At 33.2% G+C, this 25,638-nt stretch overlaps 2 protein-coding genes across 2 annotated transcripts; one reads left to right on the forward strand and one right to left on the reverse strand.

Moving 5' to 3' along the window:
* Positions 1-1,750: 1,750 nt before the first annotated feature.
* On the reverse strand, positions 1,751-9,687 carry LOC138318193 (chitinase-3-like protein 1). Its single transcript, XM_069260371.1, has 9 exons — positions 9,332-9,687; positions 8,694-8,868; positions 7,896-8,151; positions 7,418-7,542; positions 6,808-6,934; positions 5,110-5,295; positions 3,920-4,033; positions 2,912-3,077; positions 1,751-2,037 (listed from the first exon to the last, which is right to left on the reverse strand). The coding sequence occupies exons 1-9, from the start codon at positions 9,387-9,389 to the stop codon at positions 1,865-1,867; spliced, it is 1,380 nt and encodes a 459-aa protein (XP_069116472.1). The 5' UTR covers positions 9,390-9,687; the 3' UTR covers positions 1,751-1,864.
* A 9,280-nt stretch (positions 9,688-18,967) lies between these two features.
* LOC138319625 (acidic mammalian chitinase-like) lies at positions 18,968-25,282 on the forward strand. The gene is made up of 9 exons (XM_069262774.1): positions 18,968-19,120; positions 19,814-19,938; positions 20,949-21,081; positions 21,939-22,124; positions 22,790-22,903; positions 23,421-23,565; positions 23,835-24,003; positions 24,701-24,830; positions 25,154-25,282. The coding sequence occupies exons 1-9, from the start codon at positions 18,968-18,970 to the stop codon at positions 25,280-25,282; spliced, it is 1,284 nt and encodes a 427-aa protein (XP_069118875.1).
* The last annotated feature ends 356 nt before the right edge of the window (positions 25,283-25,638 follow it).

Below are 25,638 nucleotides of genomic sequence, written 5' to 3' on the forward strand. Positions count from 1 at the left end.
TATATAATTGACACGGATATTGTTTGTAGCTTGTAAAGTTAAGCAAAGTATGTGACAAACATATGCATTTGACTTTCAAGAAGTCCGCAATAATCATTATAATCAAGATATTTCTGTGATGATATAACCAGCGGGTACTACCGGCGTGTATAAGGCCCTCTATTAGACACTCTATACTGGCCATTGAAGTCCGTCAGTTATTTTATAAATTTGACTTTTTAATCTGTGAAGACTATTTGCTTCCATAAATATCTGTGAACTCAGACATGTTTTTTTGTTTGTTTGAAATTTTAGTCATTTGACCCTGTTTGGCCCCGCCCCTCTTGTCCCTCATGGGGTCAGCGAGGACTGATATGGATGTTAAAATGCTCTACATTGTATCTCAGGCTAATATTCTGATCAAGTTTGACTCATTTCCTATGAAATGAGCAAATAGTGTTCATAAAAGTGTTTATCAATTTTATAAAACGTCGTAAGATCTTTCCATCTAAAAAGAGATTTTGATTCTAGCATTTCCAGAATTTTAGAAGAAGATTTTTGAAGATTAAGCCTATTTGACCCCTTTTGGCCCCGCCTCTCTGCCCCCAGGGGGTCGGCCGGGACCAATATGGATATGCCATTAAAATGCTACCTCAGACTAATAATTCTAACCAAGTTTGACTTGTGAAATTTGAGCAAAAAGTGCTCATAAAATGTTTTCCCTATATAAACTATTGTAAACTTGCCCTCCTCCCCAGGGAAAACGTCAGACCCCAGGATCATATAAGTAATAATTCACAATTTTTATAAAACACCTTAGAAAGGTTGCGCAAAATTATATTGAAATTACGTCAGCAGTTTTGGATAAGATGTCGAAAACGCACGACGGACGACGCACAACGACGGACAAAAGGCGATTCTAATAGGTCACATGAGAGTCTCATCGTCTCGTGTGACCTAAAACTCTGTAGGTCTCTGATTGGTCAGTTTTTGGCCTCAGTAACTGTCTGGAAACTTAATTCTTACATATTCAACCTAACGATGCCGGCATATCCACTAATTCACAAAATGGACTTATTTCATTACTTTGAGTTTCTATAGATGATTCATGACTTCATAATTTCCTTAGTAGCTCTATAAATACTTTGTGATAACAAACTTTCAAGTTTTTCATACAGAAGACACCGAAAATGGTAAACATAGGAAAAGAAAGGGATATCTCAGATAATTTAAGAAAGATTTCTACTGCCAAATTTTCTACTCGGTAAGGATTCTGCTGATTTCAAAATATTTGATTTCATGCACCATTTAGTTTTAATGTGAAGCCCACTACCTTTCCAAAACAACAAATAAAGGTTTCTTAAAAACGACAATTACATTAAGAAAATTCATATCGATTGGCTAACATAAGGTAACTACCAAACAAATGCAATTTTCCCTGCGTATTCTATGTCAACTTCCACGCGATATTTAGGATGACGGTGGGAAATATGAGACGACCCGCATTATGAAAATAAACATTTAATTTGCGTTATTCTATTCATCAAATGTATATTTTACGACAAACAGAAAAATACTACACTCTATTAAATCAAATAATGACAATATAATAGACAAAAGATTTGGAAACATTTGCAGAGTCTGCTGAATCAATATGAATATCAAATATTGATTGCGACGAACTGGATTTTGTGTATGGGTCTGCCTCATCGGGGGTATACCACAGCCAAGTTCTTTTGTTTTCAAAAGAAAAAATACTCAGAAAAAATCATGCACTTGATCAAATTTATGATTCAATTTTATTGATATCAAAGAATTCGTTCAACAGATACTTCAATTTTTTTTTACTTTGACAAATCCGATTTGACTTTCATGTAATCACGATTTACTGTAAGCAATTAACCACGTCACTCTGCATACAGGCCAGGACATCTTTATCAAACATCAGTTGGTGAGGACAGTCTACCCACGACTCTGTACCGTCATTACACATGCCAAATCCTGTGCAATTGCCTTCATAGGCATATATTCCATTCGGTTTGCCGCCACAGTGGAAAGCTTAAAAGGGAAGCGAAAATGTAATTGCTATGTCAGATCAATGTTAATGTAAACCTTATGTAAAATCAGTGTTGATATAGATCAATGCAAATGTATACCTTGTGTAAGACTAATGCAAACGTATACCTAGTGTAAAAGTAATGTTTATATTAGATCATTATAGCTGTAAAGCGTATGTAAGATCAGTGTGTATGTAAAACTAATGTCAGATCAGTGTAAACATAAGCTAATGACAGATCAGTGTAAATTTAAAGCTTGTATTAGATCAGGGTAAATGTAAAGCTTGTGTAAGATCAGTGTAAATGTAAAGCTTGTGTAAGATCAGTGTGAAAGTAAAGCTAGTTTAAGATCAGTGTGAAAGTAAAGCTTGTGTAAGATCAGTGTGAAAGTAAAGCTAGTGTAAGATCAGTGTAAAAACAACTTGTGTAAGATCAGGGTAAATGTAAAGCTTGTGTAAGATCAGTGTAAATGTAAAGCTTTTGTAAGATCAGTGTGAAAGTAAAGCTAGTGTAAGATCAATGTAAAAAAAAACTTGTGTAAGATCAGTGTAAATGTAAAGCTTGTGTAAGATCATTATGAATCTAAAGTTTGTGTCAGATCAGTGTAAATATAAGCTAATGTAAATCAGTCTTTCGTTTGTAAGATCGGTATAAACGGAAAGCGTGTATGATATCAGTGTTTGTAATTCAACTAATCCATTTTTTAATAACTTATCAAAATATTTGTAGCATACTTAAATCGTATCGATGGAATTGACTCATTTTTAGAATAAAAAATATGCTACTGAATGTAGGCCCTTTAAGCTTTTGAATTCTCTCTCCCTCTTCGTTTTCATATCATTATGCATATTTAGAGTTCATGAAAAAAAACCTACTTGTTGGTAATTGGAAGGTTCCATTTTCCGCAGCGAGAAGATCGTCTTTTACTGTTCTCATGAGGGGAAATGTACCCATTGATGACTTACACGTTCCCCTAAAGTCATCGAGGTCAAACGAAAACATCATGGCGCCTCCTAGATTCTCCTGGACCAGCCATACAATCTATTTACATACAAAATAAATTTTGTTTCTTTCATCTTAAACTTAAACTAGAGATTTGCATTTCAATAAGACTCCTAATCATGTTTAGTATTGTTTTTATCAATGGTGTATGGTATTGATAGGTCCATTGTTTTGACCCAGACATATAGATGATTAATGATTTTTTTTTTCATCAAGCGGTAGATCAACATGTAAACCAGATGGGTTCGGTATACTAAAAGAAGTGCTTATCAGATATTTATCTTCTTGTAATTCTTCTAGAATTAATATGGTTGGGGTAGATGCTAATTAGAATAATCTCGCCATTGATAATATTGACATGATCAGATAATGATAATAACAATAGAAAAATAGTGTCAATAAACAGATAAACAAATAAATAACATACAGATTGTTAGCCTTAGCTAGGTATCTGTGCATTGGTATATTACCAATATATAAACTTGACGTTCAAGCATGTAAGCTTTGATTGTCCAATAGACCGAGATTGGGCGGAGATTTTTCAATTGGAGATTTTTTGTTTATTTTTGTTTTTGTTTTTGTTTTCTAGTAAGGTACAATTATATGTAAAGACTCAACATTCAAAACTAATAGGCAATACGCGTAACTAAATTATATATTAAGTTTACAGTCCAACTAAAACGATAATTCAAGGTATATAATGAATGCTATATACCTTATATATAAATACAGTCAAACTTGTCTATGAAGACTACCCAAGATACAAAGGATATTGGTCATATTTAACGGGTGTTGTTTAAAGTGGTCGCTAAGGCAGGTTTTACTGCACTGACGACTGACCTCCTGCATTGAGGTTGTCGCTAAGGCAGGGTTTACTGTACCTTCCAATATATACTCTCTTCGTCGTCATAACCTATCCACTGGTCACCGTGGACGAAGTATGGAGAACCATAATTACGAAATGTTTGGCCTCCTGCCTTCATCATGTCGCATATCTGTTTGAAAAAAACCAACAGTGTAACCAAAATGAAATGCTACTAAAAATAATTGACCAACATTGTTTGTATGATACATTTTATATTACACATTTGGTTTGTTAAAAGTTGTTACATCGCTGACGAATGGTTATTGTATCTATTGTAAATAGGATAAGGCGAAAAGTAGTTTTCTTTTTGTAACAAAAGTTTCTTACTATTTTACTAGTTTCTTACAATCATTTTCAAGTTTGAGTTTATTATTTTACTTCAAGCGAAAGTAATTAAGATAGCTTGATAATCGATCTGACAAAAATTATGACACTACGCCATATATAGAATGAAATACTGATTGCACAGACAGGAATAACAAAACTACTTATTTTATATGTAATTTTGTATTAAATATACACGATTAAACATTAATTACTGTCCAAATGATGACTATTATTTGTGCTCTGTCGGCATTGGAGCATTTGTTTATTTAACATTCCTTTAACAGTCTAAGGACGCCCTTCATTGAAATGCTGTCGACGTAAATGTACTGGAATTTAAATTTTTCTGATGCATATCGCACATAGAGGTTAAGGTGAATTTATACTCTCAAACACTCATTGTTTTAAACGTAGCTACCAGTACAAAATAAACATTATGAATGAAAGGGTATAAGTTAGGATAAGCTGGGGAGACTTCGCTTTTTGACTCAATAAATACGATCAGACATCATTGTTTGGTGCATTACATTGTAAAACCTTTCGGCTTATGCTCGATTCGTTATATTATATCAAATTGATACATATAAGCTCTGATGCGATAATTACATAATTAGTCAACTTGAAATTAACTTCATTTAAATATATAAATCATAACACACTTTATAAACATATGATTGTTTTTTCTTTCGGTGATATTTCGTCTAAGCATATGACAGAGTTACTTTCCTTACGAGTAGGTTTTTATTGTGACGTAATTATTTTGTGATCGGAACTCACGATGTATTCTCTGAGAAGAAGGACGTTTAACTTGCGAACACATGGCATCAAAACCAATACCTATGTGGCAGTTACGTCAGTTTTATATCTGTATGTCTCACTAACCTCATAGTACGAGAGTACGCCTGCATCCTCAGTGTACGGCCCAGCGTTGCTCGGTCCATTCGCGTAAGCTTCAATCCCAGACAATGTATTGTTAGCCAGAGTGAAACCCCTTCCGTAGGTAGCGAGGCCAATGTTGATCTGTTGTTTTGTCATACCTAGTTGTTGCCAGTAGTCAGACGCCCACGTCTGAACAGAAAGGCATTAATTAATTATTTATTAATTCGTGGGTCAAAAGTTCTAACTTTAAACGTGAAAATTACATTTATCTAATGCTTTTATAACACAGCCAGTAAAAAATAATGTTGTGTGACGTTTCGATGACAAGTACGATGTACGATCATCATCTGATGCTAGTGGTGACAGTGATAGATAGATTTCCTTTATTTCCTCTTTTCAGAAATTTCATACCTATTTTACATTTCAATTAGAATAAATCGATATTCAGTTTAGAATTTCAAAATCACATTTTCAAAGTAAAGTGTTCATATGTACAATTAGTGATGGAAGTAGGTCAGCAATGTTTATCATCATCATTTCCCATCTATCATGATCAAGAGGAATATCCACCTGGCTTCCAAGTAGAAATTGGCATTGCTTTTCCTCTGAAAGGTGGTCGAATGTAACATATTCTGTACCTTCTAAGAAGTTTACAAGAAAGTCTAATATTTTATCGCGACTATAGAACAGTGCCGGACACTGGATAAGAAAGTGCATAGTAATATTGTCCGAATTCTTCCCACATAGTCTACATACTACAATGCTACGTTCGTACCGATACGAGAGTTTGATTAACTCGCCTATTTTCCATGTGTGGTTAGGATAAACAAGACTCAGTATCCAGAGTGGATTAGGACCACAGACAGAGTGGATGCTGGCGTAGGTTTTGAGCACAATCAAATTATCTATAGCGTCCGCCCATTTATTGAAGTAGAACTCTTCTACAATTCTCGTGGTAAAGAAACGTTAAACATGGCTATACCGTCAGTGCTTCAGTTAATAATTCTGTACACCTTTTTTGTTACTGATGTAATACAACATCAATTTATCTTTCAAATTGAAATCCATATTATTACATGATTTAATTCCGAATGACAAATTGTATTAATAACTACCAGAAATGTTGATAGTTGGTCTAAAATAGTGTTATGGATATATCCCCGAGCATAGTTTGACAGGCTTACAAATAATTTTACCACATAATCCGCCTGATATCCGGTGATTTTTTCCGTGTAATATTTTTGCATATGTCACTAGTGACTTGGAGCGTTTTTGATTGGCTGGAAATTCATTGTGATGTCAGACAGAAACAATAAAATGACGTCAAGAAAAATGACGTGACGTCAGGATTACGAGGACGGCGGGACAAAATGGCGGCCTTTGCTGGATTTTACTCATGTAAGATCCTATATGTATCACACAACAAGTACACACAAGGAAACCATAATGTGTAATCCTCTTTAGAGCCTAAATAATATTAAATTGTTGCGTTCCTTGTTTGTATCTGTTTCATGTTGCAAACTTTATGCACACTGTGGAACACCCAGATATAATATGCATTAAAAAGACCCCAAAAACGTGTGCATTGCAACATTTTTAGATTAATGGCATGGAATTGTCAAAACAAAATGTTTAAATGGCACTTTAAAAGATATACTTTGATCGCTGTATTGAATTGATAACAAGTACAGAAATACCTACCATACTGAGGTACTTGTCTTCTCCCATCGCGCCAGATCTAGCGATCAGAAGACTATGATGATCAGTATGATTCTCTGTAATACTATTATGCATGTCATATGTCATGATGCTCACAAAATCAAGGTTCCTGTAAACAAACACAGTAAACGAAGATTTGTCATTCTGGTAATACATACAGTATCAGGGGTGATAGTAAAATACGGCGAATACAGCTTATGGAGTTGGTCGTGGAATATAACATTACCATTATACCAAGCTAGCAAAAAATTATTAGCATTATGTAATAAAGAGCATGGGCCATGTATAATAATTAACAAAGAAGATAAGTTATTCTAATGATCAGGTTTATGTTGTAGAAAATAATCAAAATATTGAAATAATAATCAAAATTTCGCTTTCTATCAAAGCTTGATGTAAGTGTGAAAACGTCCGATGGAAATCGGAAACTTATTAATAAAAGTTATAATAAAAATCTTCGGGAGAGCTTATTCAATTATGTTTTGATTATTTCGTTTTGAAATTTTTGAGGTTTTAAAGTTGCAGTTAATCTATACTAAAATATTGTTTACTGTAAGAATTTCTTTTGTAATATTATTCCACGACTACTTACGACGCAAGAACAGGACCATCATATGCTACATCTATAATGCTTTTTATTGGTGAAACCGCTGATGTCAATAGGAGTCGCTCGTTTCCCGTTGAATTAGATTCCTGGTCAAAATATTGGCGCAGTGTCTTAAAGGAATAAAATAAACAAAAAAACGTTATAAATTAGGTAACAAAGAAGATACATATGAACCGGTTTTTTATGTCAGGCACGTAAGTAACATATTCTATTGTAAAGTACTCTCATTTCCACTTAGATACAAGATCACTTGTAAGGTTCGTTACAATCAAAGCAAATATTGATTTTTAATGATGACTTATAAAAAAGGACAATAAGTAATTGAAATGTACAGATTATGATTTCTTGAAGTTACTGAAGACAATTAAAAGTTAATTGGTTTTTGAGTCATATCGCTTCACCGAAAAAAAAGAATGTTTTATTTTGGAAATGGTCAGTTCGGACTTTGATTTTTATTACTTACCATACAGAGTTCTCCAAATTTCCTTTTTTCATCAGGAGTTGCTCCATGGCCTACAGCTGGGAACTCCCAGTTCAAATCGAGGCCATCAAAGTCGTGCTGTCTGAGAAAGGTTACGGCCGAGTCAGCAAACGTGTCTATCCTAGACTGGTTTAAAACCAATCTTGAGAAAGCTTTACGTCCAACCTTTGCCCAACCAACGGCTAAAAGGACTTTTAGCTCAGGGTTCTGTTGTTTTAGCCCCGTTACCTCTGCGTAGCTGTAACAGGAGTAAAAATCATTGGTATTATCGTGTACATAGGGGGCCTTGGTGGTCGTGCTGTTAAGATGTCCTCCCCCCGTGGGGCCATACTTGGGGAAAATATAATGACACATTGCCACAAGCACTCTACCTCAGGGTCGCGATTTCTATCCCCATGTTGGACAGTCGCCAGGTATTAAAACTAATCAGACCAATCATGCCTGGGTTTTTGTATTGCGACTAAGTATTTCACATTGAATGATATTTTTGCATTTTAGCGTTGGCTTGTAGCAAGCATATGTCACATTCTGATGTTTTTTAACTACCAGTTTGTGAAGAAATTATAATAATGAATGTGTATCACGTTTAAACTACTTTAACTATATTCTAAGTAGAAAAAATATAAATGATCATTCATTATGAAGATTTTGATAGAATAATGGATAAAGTCAAAATTTTATATGGAATCAAGTGTGTATTTAACAAAGCTAAAATACATGGTTACAATCTGATGAAATAGTAATACAGAGAAAAAAAAGGAAGAAGATGATGATACTTACAGACTGGTGTCGTTTTTGTAGTATGTGTGCAGTTTGTGTGATTTTATATGAGCAAAAGCGAAAATTATATGTGTACATAACGAGGCATCGATATCACTTGGTAGGAATTGTCCAACATCTTGGCGTAGTTTGGACCAGTGAGTGTAGTAGCATACACGTCTGTAACCAGCCAAGGCTAGCAGGGGGGAAATATTTAGAAATAAAACATAATTAGGGTAATAAGATTCAAAATAAATAGATTGATGCTACAGTTTGTCATTCACCCTTTCTAATAAACACGTAAAACTACATAATATAAAATCATAACTTTTATGTGTATATGAATTACATATTGGCAGGAAATGGCGACAGAAAACTGAGGAAAAAATTAAGGCATTTTGTAAAAAACAAATCAAATGAATTGATATGGTGCAAACACAACGCCTTTAAAACGAAATCCAAAGCGCTACATTTTTTCATAGTTGATTGTAACTACGCTCATATATATATATATAAAAGAAAATGACGGCACATTACTCAAAGACAAAATTTGTGTATAATTAATTCATTATAAATGTACATTTATAACAACAAAAAAAACCAACAAACAAACAAACAATCCAACAAAATTAACCAACGTCTAGCGTTGACAGACTTACCGGTATCCACGCACCATGCTGTCAGAACAATAGCTAGGGGGAGTGATACGAGTTTCATGCTTGCTAAATATATCTGACCGTTCACGGTAGAAGTCCTGTATTTATACTGTGCAAGTTACGTAGAGTATTGATATGAGTATTCATGATAAAAGTCTAGTAATGCAATTAAGTACAGGATCAATCAGTCATTCACTACTGAAAGACCGGCTCAATTAGCCCCACGGTTATAACATGGCACTTAAACAATTTTGACTTTGACATAAAATAACGTATTATTATACCTCATGTTCATAACAGTCTGTGATTAGCTAAAGCACAAAAAAAAAAAAAATACATCTCCGGTGGGGAAATAAAACATAGCATTTCCCTGGGATGCGTGCCCCTATGGTGACTGTCCGTCTTTCGCACGGAGTTATCTCCCCTTTCGATTGTACCACAATGACGGACGAAGCGTATATATATGTAACACAGAAATTGTTATTCGTCACGAATATTGATTTCCTAAAATGGCGAATCGGGGATTTCTGGTATAATAAACAATTTCTGTCCTCGGTGACATTGTGATGTGAATGTTTATTTACCCTCAGATGTAATAATATTTCACCTCGGGGTAAATAAACCTTCATATCCCACTGTTAGTGTGGCCGTAAATGTATACTGATTATCACAATCATGCTGTGCATACATGTCTCGTTGATAACTCAGCTTTTGTGATAAACACTTGTCACTGTATCAATACATAATTTTCAGAAAATATTCCCAAACACACACGACTAAGTGTTCTGTCGAAATTAGAGCATTTCTGTCAAGTTTTATTTTTTCACTGAATAATGATTTTATTTTTTAGTCTAAAGGGGTTTCTTTTTATGTAAAAAAATTCAGCTGCCTAATATAAAAAAACGTTCTTGATACACTTTAGAGAATAAAAGTCAAGGTGTGAATGAAAATGAAATTCATGAAATTTACTCCAAATAATGTATTAATGATTTTTTTCTGTTTTAATAGATGTTTTCCGTACTTTCTTGAGGAATTAAGATTTAGATTGATATGTGTAAGCGAGATACGTGAGCATTTCCTTATTAAATTAATACTATATATGTTTTCGTGAATTCGTGTCACAATTCATTGCCAAAGCCTTAACGAGCAGTTTCTATTTTGTTTTTAAATCTTTATGAATATTTATCAAAACAAATTCAAGATACTTTTGGTTACATCTAAATATAAAATCTGAATGTTTTGAAGTCAAATAATTTATTTTTAAGTAGACATTGATGACTTTTGGGGCTGCGGTGGCTGTATAGTGGTTAAGATGTCCCGACATATTACCACCAGCCCTCCACCTCTGGGTCACGAGTTCGAATTCAACGTGGGGCAGTTGCCAGGTATTAACCGCTGGTTAGTGGTTTTCATCTTGGTACTCCGGCTTTCCGCAACCAACAAACCTGGCACGTCCTTAAATGACCTTGGCTGTTAATAGGATGTTAAACTAACACAAAGCAAACCAAACCAAACCTTGATGACACAAAGATATGTCTCATCTTTTTTTTAATGATTATGTTTAATCCAATACAGACAGACTCTGATATACTAGTCTGATCACTAGAAAGTCGTATGAATTCGTCAAGGAGAGCAGCATCAAGCCCAAATAGTTCCATTTTTAATGATCCCCTATCGCAGAAAACCATTTTATAAAATACGCGCTTACGTTCATTCTTTACCATCATTCTTAAAAATCTGATACACAACCTATGGCTCTGCTTATTTCGGAATAGATGCACGTAAGTTTTAATATCTTGTGTATAAAACCTTTAAGCTTGTATTTTCAACAATTTTATGTTTAAGTCTCATCAAATCGGTATCTAATCTTGGTTATTTCCATCAACGTATTGAATTCGTTACAAAATTATATAAACAAAATTTGAAGACTTGTAATTAGTAATTTAAGATTCATTATTAACTTTTCGAGGTTTCGGATATACATACTGCTGATTACGTACTAGATATTGTCTTTCACCAGGAAGTTATAAATGAATGTTTTGATGTTTATGTTAATGTTCCTAATTGTTTGATCAGACATCGTTCTGTGGTTACCCATTAGTATTATCAGACGAACGATGGAAACAAATGCCCACGGACAATCTAATGTAATTGGATACGAGTGTCCTGGTCCTTGAAGCGAAATAGTTTGCTATACGTACTCACTTAAACATATGTAGGACATTACGATTAGATCTATTATCGTAATGATATTGACTTACACCATACAGATCAATAAGCAAATGCAGTTGGCTCGAGTTACATCTCATGGAAATTCTGTTACTAATATATTGTTGTTATGAATCACATACGTAAAGCACTAACGGTGTTAAAAATAGGAACATTGTAATAAATCGATAAATAGCCAAATTTATAATTAAAAAGGTGATCAAAAAGAGGAACTGAGAAAACATGTGAAAAGACAACTAGATTTCAAAAACAAAAATAAAAAACGTTTTTTAATGATAATGTTAACATAAAAACATTTTATCGAATGAAGGAATGCATCAATCACTGAAAATAATATGCTCAGTATGTAAAACGGTTAATGGTAACATGATTGGAAGTTGACATTTCCGTATCCACTCATTTCGGTACATTGCCGGGTAGTGATAGTCAACTGTTACAGTGCATTGATTATGAAGAACCAGTAAATGTAGGCCGATATCCGCTATACATGTGTATGGATTCATATATAGTAAATAATTTGATTAGTAAGTAAGTAACAATAAGTTTTGTTTCCTTATGGAATCACCGAACCCATGTTTTCATTTACATTTAAATGCAATTTAAGTTGAACGGAATAAGTAAAATCAGCAATATTAATTTCGAATACATTTTGATCTCTTGTTATGATAAATTTTAATTTAAGGGTTTTTTCTTGCAAATTTGTCAACACGGATTTTCTTCCGTCGACGAATTTATTCACTGAAAGAAATAATAAAGACTTGAAATCAATGGAAATGTTTAATAAGAGTTCTTGCCATTTGTACTTTTGATATAAGTATAGAATTACGGGATATGAATGATGCTTTATGTGAAAAATATGAAATATTAAACATTGAAAACTGTGGTCATTACCGAAAGATAATAATTATTTATTTAGAATGATGTTGCTTTTAGTCACCCAAAGATAACGCTTGGCATTGTGAAAGAATGGTTGTTAAGCTCGTTAGCGTTAGAAACTTGACCAATGTCCCCATAGTCTAGTAGTGCACTTCATGAACTTTGATTTTCATGGAAATTGTTGTCATTTTATGGTAATTTTAGGTTAACTATGTATATTGTTTTCGGATTTTATTGTTTTAATAAAACAACTAATTAGAGTTTGTGGTAAAGTGCTTGTAAGTATGAAAAAATATGCTTCTATAACGACAAAATATTAATTCAAAAATATATTTTGCAAAACGGGAAATAATCATCACAAAGTGAAAACAAATCTGCACGCACATTAAAATGTCCTTGTTTGCATTTCATTATTTAAAGATGCTCCACCGCTGACAAATGAATTTTTTTTTTTCACTATCAAAAACACAAGCAGACGATTTAGTATTTTTCTTCAGTTACAAAAGTTACTTACTTTACACCATTACCACCATTGAAAAATGTGAGCTTCTAATTTTACTTCAAGTTAAAGTTACAAAAAATAATTAATTGCATCCCGAAAAAATTCTGTGGCACTATATCCTATATGGAATTAAGTACTGATTGCGCATGCACTAAGGGCAAAACAAATTATTTTATATTATTTTTTGTGTTAATTAGACATGTATATACACGATTAAACACCAATTATTGTTCAAGTGATTCATATCATTTATGCTCTGTCGGCGTTGGAGCATTTTTAAAGCAAATATTGTTTTATATGAATTACACATAAATTTTGTTATGTATTGTATTGGATCATCATTTGCTGTTGATTTAATAAATACCCTGTCACCCTGTGCGAGGGTGGCCTTATTCATTCAATATGGTTGATGAGTTGTTACTTGTAAATGAGTAGATGCATAAAAGATGCTACATACCGGAAATGAACCGTAAAACTATGCATTGAATGAATAATAATGGACTGTTATTGAAAACTTTAACAATAAATAATATATCGCCAGCAGCGTTTGTCTGCAGACCAGTATATACGTATTTATAAATGCATTATAATCGTTATCTAAAGGTTGTATCGCTCTCGTTATCGATATACAATATATAATTAATTGGATGCTTCATTGTTTGTAGTTGATGTTCATGTTTTGTCTCTAGTTTAATGTCACGCTTTTCATATATCAAACTTTGATAACTGATTAATATATCACAAAGTTCTTTATGTTTCTTCGTACATTCGTTTCAATTGGAACATCTGCACATATACGACAGAATCAATTCTAAAACTTTTAACAGGATAAAAATAATATACAACATATGCATCTTAGACATAATAATAAAAACACCCACAAAAGCTAGCATATATACATTGTATATACAATGTATATATAATTTATTTCACTAGTCAGTTTTTTAGTTACGTACGAAAGCCGATTGGGCTCGTTTTGGTAGAAGAAAAAAACGTGTAATTACCTGAAACTTATCACGCAAAACTATTGCGTTATACGCGAATCTATGGCGTTATTACGCGAAATTTTTGGCGTTATTACGCGAAACTTTAGGCGTTATTACGCGAAACTTTCGCGTTACACCGCGAAAAATACTATACATAATTACATTGTTTGAGCCCTCGGAAGCCACATTTCGTTTCCGGAAGCCATATTTAATATGAACGAGCAAGAACTTTGTCATCTATACCTATGAGGTTGTTCTGAATGCCGAAGTTCACTCAAAATAAATGTTGGAACATCGTTTAAATCTGAAAATTATTTCCAAATTGTTAATTTCAATTGTTTTATGTACCGCTTAAGGGTTGTGATATCAAACCATAATTTTTTTTAATTCCATATTTCGTTGTTGAAAATTCAGTTGAGTTTTGATCTCTGTTCGATCACTCGATTGTAAATGTAGTGCTATGATATTCCTATACCTGTGAGCAATCCTTTAAATGATTATAATATTATTCTGCCTTTGCACATTGCAGACTCATCTCCGTTTCGGGAAGGTATCTATTTTGACGTCAAAATTTTGTGAGCGAATCTCACGTTTATTTCTCTAAAACAATCTGACGCTACGCTCTCAAATGCATACTTACTTAATGATGAAATGGTAATAGAAACGTATTTCAAATGGAATAACCATTTTGCATTATGGAAATACTGTATGGAAATTACACGTTATTTTAATTCTCTTTGTCTTATCATCTTAGCTACAGAAATAAGTATAAAAAGAAATTAGAAAATCATTGTTCCTCTTTAGAAATAATTAACTGACAGACATGTATTATAAATCACAATTACGTTTCTCATATTAAACTGAATCTGTTTGTCTCAGGTGCAAATATACAATTAACAGTTACCATTCAATGATGATGTAAAGATTCCACGAAATGGATACCCGGAGTGTCTACTCAACACTTAACGATCCTCTTATATCATCATATTAAGCAAGTATAATATTACATAAAACTAAGAACGGTAAATGCGTACGTTGATGCTTAGGGCAAAATAATTGGTCGTTGTGACCACGGCGCACACATTAACGCGATATAATCTACAGAACAAGTGTACTGAAATATTATCAATAAAGACAACGACCTGATTTGACAACGACACGGAAAGGTGTTCCATCCTTTCACCAGTTTAAATGCAGAATACAGCCAAGAAATCTACTTGGCACTTTCGATAATTTCGGATGGATTCGGCAAAACGATACATATTTTGCGCGTTAGCGTTTTGGTTTTCGTCATATGGTAAGTTGATATCTTGATTTTACTTTTTGTCTTTTAATATACCTCAAAAATTCCAAATATTGAAACCGTGCATATATGTTGATTGCTACCTAGTAAAAACTGTTGGGAACAAAGTTTCAAATTTTAGGACGCAATCTCCAAAACTATTTATTTTTAAGACAATTAAGTTTAAAGGACACTACAATATTTGAGCTTAACTCGTAATTAACAATTTATAACGAAAAATGTATTATGTACAACAATGGATTTCGAAACTGCATGTTTTTTTGCACGTTTTTTTAGAAACAGCATAGTGTCATTGCACGTTTAAAAAAAAGATTACCGAATATTTCAGACTAGACAGAGAATTGACAAAATTCCCGTTTCCGATTGTTTCTGAAATGTTCACAGATGTCACTTAATGTGTGTCACAATGGTGGGAAAGACCAGTGCATCAAAAAATCTAAAACAAATAAAATGTAAAATCGATTTTAAATTTTAAATTTACACATTTCCATTCAAAATTTGCAGTAAAGTATACTTTTGAGAATATAAGATCATTTTACGAAATAGTAGAACAAATCATGGACTTTGGATGACAACATTGCAGTATCCATAACAAAGGTCACTGACACCTTTTGTATCTTACCTATTCTCTGCCATAGTATTGATGTTCCTAATTGTTTAACCATATATTGTTCTGGTTTCACCCATTAGTATTGTCTGACGAACGGCATGCACCTAAGTTTTGTCAAATGTCATTATATTTACTTTGGCAATATATACAAATGTAGCAGGTAATACGAGCGGGTTGTTCGACCTCATTCGACTTTACAAAGACACACACATCGAGTCCGTTTTTACCTTGGTGCAGTATGCACATAGCGATACTATTGGGGCAAAGAAATGTAGATTTATGGAAAAAGACTTATAATCATTAATCTAAAAATCCAAAACTCAGTATTCTCATTATGCTCAGATGATATTATAGCATAGGATAGGTGCATTATTATTGACCGGAACGCCTTCGTATATGTAATAATTTACAACTGCCATACGCATGACGAGGTAAAAAAGGATACGATGTGTTTGTAAGTTTTAATTAAAAAAAAAACCTGGAGAAAACCGCACATTTAAACCAATTGCCACCTGTAACAGGTGTTTTATGCATTAAGCAGCCTACTGCCCTTTCAAATAATGAAAACGTACAGGTTAATTGAAAATCTTATTTTAACGTCTTTTCCATCAAAATGCTATGCTAAGATATGAAAGAACTAAATCATTTCATTTTAATTTCTTCTATAATTATTACTGTGATAGTGTAAATTCGTATGTGCATTAACCTCTTCAGGTTTGCTTTTGCATTGAATTTTGATTACGTTTAAGACACGTATATCCGTACGGTTTCGTGCATCGTTGTTTTCGTCTCACTAGCAATATTATGTTAGCATTATAGTTGTCACAAATTGAGAAAACCCAGTATCTTTATACTTAATGCCATTACTCATTTTTCTATTTCCATTTGTTTTGTATATCATTGGCGATGACATTTGGTACCTGCAGTGCCTTGTTACTATTACTAGATTACTATTGAATTTCGAATATTTGTTTTCCAATTTTACCACGAAATTAATAAAAATAAATCAATTAACTAACATTGCTTTAATCACCATTATGTTGCTGAAGTCTTGTTGGTTTTCATTTTGACAGGAGTCGCAGAGTATCGACGAGTGTGTTTTTACAATGACTTCTCAATATACCATTCTGGATTGGGGACTTTCAGTCCGGAAGATATCGACCCTATGCTATGTACACACATTATCTACGGATTTGGAACATTCTCTAACGATTCTTTGAACGTGAAGGAAAATGATGAAGATCTGTAAGTTGTATCATTAAATTTTGTAAATTTGATATCAAAACTAGAACGTTTTATAAGAAATGGTATTCACCAAACATAGGAAATATATAGATAAATATAAAAAAGTTATTACAGATCGAATTTTAGAAAAGAAAAAGGTTACACTTACATCAAAAGTATGTCAGAAAATATATCATTTTATCTAAAAATCATTACATTAAAGACGCTCTACCGCTGACAAATGGTATTTTTTCTCTATCAAAAACAGGACCGGACGATGTATTATTTTCTTCAGTTACAAAGGTACTTTACACCATTACCATCATTGAAAAATTTGAGTTTTTTTACTTCCAAGATAAAAATATTAAAAACAGTTGCATCCCGAAAACTTTCCGTGCGAATATATCCTATATGAAATGAAGTACTGATTCCGAAAATAAATCATTTTATAATATCTTTGTGTTAGATACATACATCTACGATTATATATCAATTTATTGTTAAAATAATGAGTATCGTTTATGCTCTGTCGGTGGTGGAGTATCCTTAAATAACCATCATGGTGTATGGTCGCGCATACTGTAAACCAACCTTTATTCGCGTGCGATTTATTTTCGTGAAAGTGAATCTCTGCGAATTATAATCGACAACAGATCCGTGTGTATTACTTTTTCCACAGTTCTAATCATAGCTTATCGAATAATAAAACAAACCTGAAATACTTTTATTAGGATTTGAGATAAATATCGTATAAAATACATTATAATAACCAATGCATGTACCAAGTAAATCGTGAGTGAGGGATACACGGACGCATCTATAATGACATGGTCAACAAATTGCAGACTTTTGGTTTTATTTCATTAAAGATATCACAGATACAGTGCTTATGGGTGGTGCGTGGTGAGGGACTCCAAATTTTCAAAAAATATTATAAATAAAATCAGTATCTAAACAAATTATTTCCTTGGCAAATATTAAGTCCGAAGGATTGTTTTTTTATATTGAAAATAAAGCCATCAGTTTTACATTTTATTTACCTATGATTCACAACTTAAGTCTGCCATAAGTCCAAATATTTAACATCAAATCATTATGCGTCTTTTAAGTGCGCCATTGTACTGATATGTGAAAGCTTCCTAGCTAACATAGCGATGCAACGCCATAAAGACGTCTTCTATTATTTGACCGCTATTTAATAATGATTATCTAATTCTTGTGACATAATTAAAGTGGAATGTGCGATGGTATTTTCAAGACTGATTGTTGTTATGAAAGTAAACATTTATTAACTGTTCTAATAGAGAAAACGCACTGTTCATTGTTTCCAATATTTAATATACGATTAAGTTTGTTTGATGGCTATTGGATGTTGAGGTTTTTGTTTAAAACAAATTTGCAAAGATGTATTTTGATAAGAACCCACTATTTAATTATTTCATTTCGACAAGCCAATTTGGTCTAATCGCTTTCATTTGGTTTTCAGCACTCTTCAAATGTCTTTTTTTAAACAAATTTGCTTAATACTATGGGTAGGCTATGCAACTTAACTTTAAATCTTTAACATATACTGACATAAGTAACATATATGAGACACATAAAACATCATATTATTTGTCAACACTAAGTTTTAGAAACTGTCGAAATGGTAATGATGTTCTTTGAGGAGAGGGTGGAGATCCACTATCGACGATTTTTGATAACGGTAAAATTGTGTTAGCCTGAAAGCATTCAAGTATTGGATTTTTAAATATTGATATTTTAGCATTTTAATTTAGGAATATTACGTGAAGTACCAACCTCAGTGTGTTTGTGTTTCAGTGTCCGTCAGGTGATTAGCCTCAAATCGGCCAATCCGAATTTGAAGGTTATACTCGCTTTAATAGGCGACACCGCAGACTTCGTCAATATGGTATCAAAACCAAGACGACAGATAGAGTTCGTGGAATCGACTGTTCAGCTCTTACGGGAATACGGATTTGATGGCATTGACTTGGACTGGGAGTATGGGGCGATAACTTATTCAGGGGTAGACAAAACCAAATATTCGGGTCTCTGTAGGGTACGTATGAACGATGTACTTTTAATTAATCAATAAATATCCTATCTGGTACGTAAGTCACGTGTTAGCCTCAAATCATTTTGACACGTTATAACACTGGTTGTACATACGACGCTGCAACATAGACCTCAATTTAAATAAAATATAATACTGTACTCCTGTTACTTGTTATAGTCATTTCTCCCCTCATTCCAAACTTATTTTCGTCAATTTGTAAATCATTTAACTTTCGATATCACTTTCGCTGTCTTTCATTTCTGTAGGGAATTCTATGCCACGTGACCAAATGCTAACGTACATCGCCCAGTATATATTGATCACGTGACGTTCCGCACACTATGTATTAGAGGTTCATATAGATCAACTAAGTTAACAACTTACTTTTTCTTACAATATATCCTTAAGTTTGATAACTCATTGATGACTCAATAAATATGTTTTAGAACAATCATATAGCATATTGCATCTTTCATAGTTGCTTTCCTTGCGGGTATGTATCCATTATGGCATTATCATTTTGCGAAGGAAATTCAAGTTGTTTTCTCTGAAAAGTATGACGTTACGCTCGCATGAACATATAACTTCACAATCAACACCTACCAGATAACTTCTTAATATTCAAATGGAGAATATATGTAAAGATTATTATTCAGCCAGATATATCGTAATGTTCAATTATGTACAACTTTTCAGAGATTGGTAAACACTTTTGAAAACGAATGTGTCAAATCTAGAAAAACGCGCCTGCTTTTGACAACCACTGTTGGGACAATTAAGGAAAATGTTGATGCCGTGTATGACATTCCAGAAATGATAAAGTGAGTATCAAACGTTCATTACTGAATTGCAATCATGGCGAATTGTTGATATAACATGATGTCTCAAACCTAATAATATAAATGTGAAAGATCATAATTATTATCTCGTACATTGTTTTATCACAATTCCTGTCGTAAATTATTTTATGTATCGTAATTATTTTAACATTATATTAAGATGGAATATATTATTTTATCCTGTAACCAACATTGGTGTTGTCGGAATACACTTACTGCTTAAATATTTTGCTATTCGGCACTGATTGAAAACGGTTGTGATTCGACTGACCTATTTCGAGGAGAAATATTGTTTTGAAGAAGGATATGCATGTGTATTTGCAACATTTTCGGCATATATCAGCTCAAATGTGTATGTATTTGAATAATGTTGCAGGATTAAAAATGCACAAGGTCAGTGTGTTAATATATAAGTTGTATTGTTTTGTAATCCTAACCACAATACAGCTTATATATTAACGCACTGAACATACAGTAAATAAGAGTAATGATATCTGATGTAAAATATTAAAGTATGAAATAGTGTTATATAACGAATACGATGTTGTGTTACATATTAAAAAGCAAGTAGTATCAGATGAATGTATTGCGTATGCGCTGTTACCGTATTTATTTTAGTGCTAGTTTTGTTTTAGCGCTTTTCGTGCTGTCTGTGAGGCGCTAATTCATGTACAGCGATATTTTTTTTATAGATATATAGATATATATATATTTGTAGTATCTTTTCATACGATTCTCGCATATCTCTATGATACATTTGTTGAAGCTAAACATATATTGAGTCACCGAATTGTACTAATTTAAATCCGCGCAAATAAATTATGACTTGCAGTGTTTCGGATGTTTGCTAAAAAAACTGCACTAAATAAAAACGATTAAAGTAGTTATACAATTGAACCCAATTTATGCTAGATAATATGACTCGGTCATGGTTTAACTTATTACAATGGTCCTTATCCATGTTACAATGTATATACTGTGATATTTTACAGGCATGTTGACTTCTTCAATCTGGCTACTGATAACTTATATCGACAAGTGCAGGACCTAGGTAATCAGACGTCCCATCATAGCCCACTTGTCAGCAGGCCAAATGATACAGCCAGAGAAAGCGAATTTAACATGGTAAATAGTTGGTCAATATTATGTAATTTAAATACGTATTTAGTTTCGGCTTATTTAGCTTGTACTATATATTACCGCCCATATTTACTTTTATAATGTGCACACCAACTACAGACAACCACTTGAATTCATGATCAATTTCAAGGCAGACATCGGGAATATTACGCCTCTTATGTTTCATAGAAATAGTGGCAGATATTAGTTGTGCTATTATTTATCGAAAGGGTCAGTCATATCTACCAAGCTGGTTTTAAAATTACGCCACCCTCATATCAATCACTGTCCCCGGCCTTTGATTACAGTAAAACCATCTTATCAGCCTTCCTCGATACTTCAAGGGTTACTTTCACTCTCGTTATATCCAACCATGAACCATCTCAGAGTAAAACTGAAGAAGTTAATGAGAAATAAATGAATCACAAGCATGCAAAGACTTTTGAAAATGACAAAGAAAGCGGCACTCTATATACAGTCAACCACCGTGTACAATTTTGCGATTGTTTTGATGCATAACAAAGGACCAATCTACATTTAACTACTTGCTTATATGTTGTTTAAACACAAAGCAACAGGGATAGATATAACTACTGTGATAGTAACCTATGGACTATTCAGGACGCGTACCACTAAGCTGGATGACAAACATGATCATCTTGAATTTTATTAGTTAAAGTTCATTTTCTATGTTTATGGTCTTGTGACAAAGGTTGGCTTCTTAGAGATAGAGAGATTATTTGATAATGTGACCTATAATCAAACAAGCATTCGGTTTGAAAATTACCAACACTACCTTTCAAAAATACAAATACACATATTCAACAGACTTTTTGTTAATGATTCCTTACACATTTTTGTAGCAATGGGCAGCGAGATACTGGGTACAACAAGGAGTCCCGAAGTCAAAAATAAACATTGGTGTTTCCTTGGAAGCCCTTAGCTATATACTAAATAACCCGGCCAATTATGAGATAGGTTCGGTATTTAACCGAATAGGTGATGCTGGATTATACACCGGTACTCCAGGTGTACTATCGTATTACGAGGTAAGTGAAACGACTTTGGCTTTTAAGAAAATAAAAATCAATGAATGAATACAATGTAAATTTATAGGTTAAACAATAATGTAAAGATGGAAAATGATATAAATTAATAATTTAATTTAGAAAAGATGTTTTGTGTATCATTATTCATTTTTTTTCATTTCTGAATAAGACGACTTTATTAACAGATCAATAAATTAACTAGCAGAGAACGTAGGTTGATTGCTTCTTTATATGCTGTTATATCACGGGAAACTGGTTGTAATTTTTTGCAATAAGATAGTTTTACTATGTAATACATATCGATCGTACATTACAGCACTGGTCATGGTTGCAATCATACCCAGCTGTTCCTATATACTAAAACTCGATTTATATTCTTTTCCTTAACAAATTAACAATAATCTTTAGGATTTCTTCATCTAAAAAAAGTTTATTCTCAATCAAATTTGAATAACCTTCTATTATTTACAATTCCGAAATTCTTTCATTAAATATTTATGATATTTGATGACAGTAGAATTTTAGTGGTCCAATATATAAATACTAATTTCGCCTTAGAATATTAAAGAATTACAGACAGACAACACAATCCATACCTACCCGTAAGGGCAGATCACTCTGTAAAATGCAGAATATAAAATGTAAGAATACTACTGTTTTGGCAGGTTTGTCTATTGCTTGAACAAGGAGGCCAGTCCTATCGTGACTACTTCATACCCTATCTGGTGGACGGAGATCTGTGGGTAGCTTACGATGATGAACAAAGTCTGAAGGATAAGGTTAGATAGCCTTACTGACAGTTTAGACAATTAGAGTATAACATGTTTACAACGAACACGCTTATAACAAAATAATGTATATATTTAACTAGGCTCACATATATATACGAAGTGTTTATGTTGGTCCCCAGAGGTTCGTTATAACCATGTTTTACTGTACTATTACTGGATAGCTGTCTATGAAATATATGTTTGAATTTCAGAGAGGAGTTTTACCGCCAAATATGAACGCGTAGAGTTGAGTTAAAGTAGTTTTATTATTGTTATTGATAGGATGTACACTGAAACAGGTAGTTGATTTTGAAAATATGAAATAAAAATTCTTTACATAAAAGCCATATATGCATGTTAATTGCTGTCTTGCCTGAAGGACGGTCTAGAGCTAATTTTGCAAAGCTTTAAGAACAAATGTTTCCAATACCATAAATATGCGAATAGATCATTTTTGATTTACAGCTTGAAGTAATCATCCATTTTATTTGACTAAAGTATCATATGCGATTTATTTTATCTTTAGGTTGAATGGTTGGTACATGAAGGGTACGGCGGTACGGTGGCATATGAAATAGCTTCGGATGATTTCGACTTTATTTGTAACTCCTCGTATAGGCGATTCCCTTTGTTAAATCAGATCAAAGACTCACTACAGGCTGCAGAACAAAGTGAGTATACGAACACCGGGAAATGGTGGATCGCCCTGTTACAAATGTGACTTAACTGTATATGTTGCTTGGAAGTGCTAGTATTATCAGAAATTTTAAAGAGTAATCAGGAAATGATAAGTGTTAAGTTGGCGCTACGAAATGTACAAATTAACAACGTTTGTTTTTTTACAGCTTTTATAATTTAAAGACTTGTAAATGTTGAATGACATCGAATTCCCTTTTTTCATCGTCCATATGTATCAATTAATTTCCATTTATCGTTTCAGAACCAAGTAAATATCGACAGGTCTGCACCTTCACGGTGTGGGCTGGGGATAGACCCGATGGCTTCACCCCGTGGGACATTGACCCCGAGGTATGCACACACATCACAGTGTCTTACGCCACAGTCCGCAACGATAGGCTGGCACCATTGTATGCGCAGGACCTAAAGCTGTAAGTAAACTCATTGTGTCTTGACTATTAACACCTAACAATCAATCAGTTGTATCCCTTCTGATTTTGTTATATAAGAGTTGTCTCCCCTGACATATTTGCTGATAATTAGTATTAATTAACAAGTATTCATTGATTTAATTATATATATATTTATAATTTTGAATCGGTATGAATGATTGAGATATATAAAAGTAGTGTAAATTCCGATTATATATGTAATAATGTGTTGAGTGTTGTAAGTTTATGTTTAAAATTGATATTATTAAATATCCAAATGGTGTGAGAGCCCTTCTGCGGAAGGGTATGTATTGTTAAAGTTAATACATGATTTAATGAATTAAAAAAATTAAAAAGAAACACCAAAAAACCACCAAACAAATCAAAACAACCCATTATGTGTTTTCATAATGTCATATCGATGCTTTTGTCAAGCATTCTATACACACATTATGAATTAGATACGTATATCCAACGGCTACGCATTTTTGTTATCAGTTTTATCTGTGCAAATGTAAGATTTAAACATCAACACAAACATGCAGCAAATACTTTCATCATTATAATTGTTCACGTATTAATTTTCAAGGCGAAACTTATCTGTAATAGGAAAACATACCCATCATCATTATCAGTATCTATAACATGCCATGTCATTATAATTTCACTAATCATGTTTCAAATTCTGGACATTCAGGTATCGCCAAATCAATCGGTTGAAAAACATATACCCCAACCTAAAGACTATTTTGTCTGTCGGTGGCTGGGAAAGCGGAAGTGCGGCATTCTCAAATATGGTATCCAATCGGCTCTCCATGTTCACATTTGTAAGGTCCGTCCTGAGCTTCTTCAGTAGTTATAACTTTGATGGACTTGATGTAGCATGGCAGTATCCCGCATTCAGAGATGGTTCACGCCCTGCAACTGACCAACGTTTTTATGGCAATTTGATCAAGGTGAAATTTATTGTTTTAAAGTTTATCAAGAATCATTTCTTAAAGCGATTCCAATAACCCTGATTTGTTCATTACTTACAACTTGCAAGAGGCAAACTGAAATACTTTATTTAATGATTTGATTTGCAAACAATAAAGAATAGTAAACGCACACTCACTACCATATCAACCATCGTTTGTTTTTGATGTCATAGATGCTCCGACATGCATTCGATTCGGAATGTTTACGCTCTGGTAAAGACAGATATCTCCTAACAGCAAGCGTAAGTCCCGAAAAGGATGTCATAGACGCATCATACGATACAGCCAGCATGGCTAGGTAAGCGGAATGACTGAACACGTGATTGAAACTCGTTTGGTTTTGGTAATACTGTAGTAACTTATCCTCTGATGGAAATCCTGTTTCTGTGAACTACACCTAGGATTGCGTAAATGTTAAGATATTTATGGATGTAGTTTTAACCAATTAGCGAGAATTTTCGACAGCAAATTTCAAGGTTTATAAGCAAGGGAAGGAATTTCCTAGATTTTAAATTCAATGATGGATCAACCTTTTATGGATTGTTATGTAAATCATTTCTATTTCCGAAATCTTTTGGGAAAAAATATCTTGGAAAATATCAATATCCGTAATCTTAATGTAGAAACCTTGACTGGCTCAATCTAATGACGTTTGGAA

The sequence above is a fragment of the Argopecten irradians genome, chromosome 3, assembly GCF_041381155.1.
Source record: "Argopecten irradians isolate NY chromosome 3, Ai_NY, whole genome shotgun sequence".
NCBI classification, from domain to species: Eukaryota; Metazoa; Mollusca; class Bivalvia; order Pectinida; family Pectinidae; genus Argopecten; species Argopecten irradians.

Bases quoted from the DNA above. Each gene is read 5' to 3' on its own strand.
- LOC138318193 (XM_069260371.1), bottom strand. From the start codon at position 9,389: ATGAAACTCGTATCACTCCCCCTAGCTATTGTTCTGACAGCATGGTGC. The intron at 8,869-9,331 runs GTAAGTCTGTCA...CCCCCCTGCTAG, and splicing joins AGCATGGTGCGTGGATACCG to CCTTGGCTGGTTACAGACGT. The intron at 4,034-5,109 runs GTTAGTGAGACA...TTTTTCAAACAG, and splicing joins GCGTACTCTCGTACTATGAG to ATATGCGACATGATGAAGGC.
- LOC138319625 (XM_069262774.1), top strand. From the start codon at position 18,968: ATGGTATCAAAACCAAGACGACAGATAGAGTTCGTGGAATCGACTGTT. The intron at 23,566-23,834 runs GTGAGTATACGA...TTATCGTTTCAG, and splicing joins ACTACAGGCTGCAGAACAAA to AACCAAGTAAATATCGACAG. The intron at 24,831-25,153 runs GTAAGGTCCGTC...TTGATGTCATAG, and splicing joins GGCTCTCCATGTTCACATTT to ATGCTCCGACATGCATTCGA.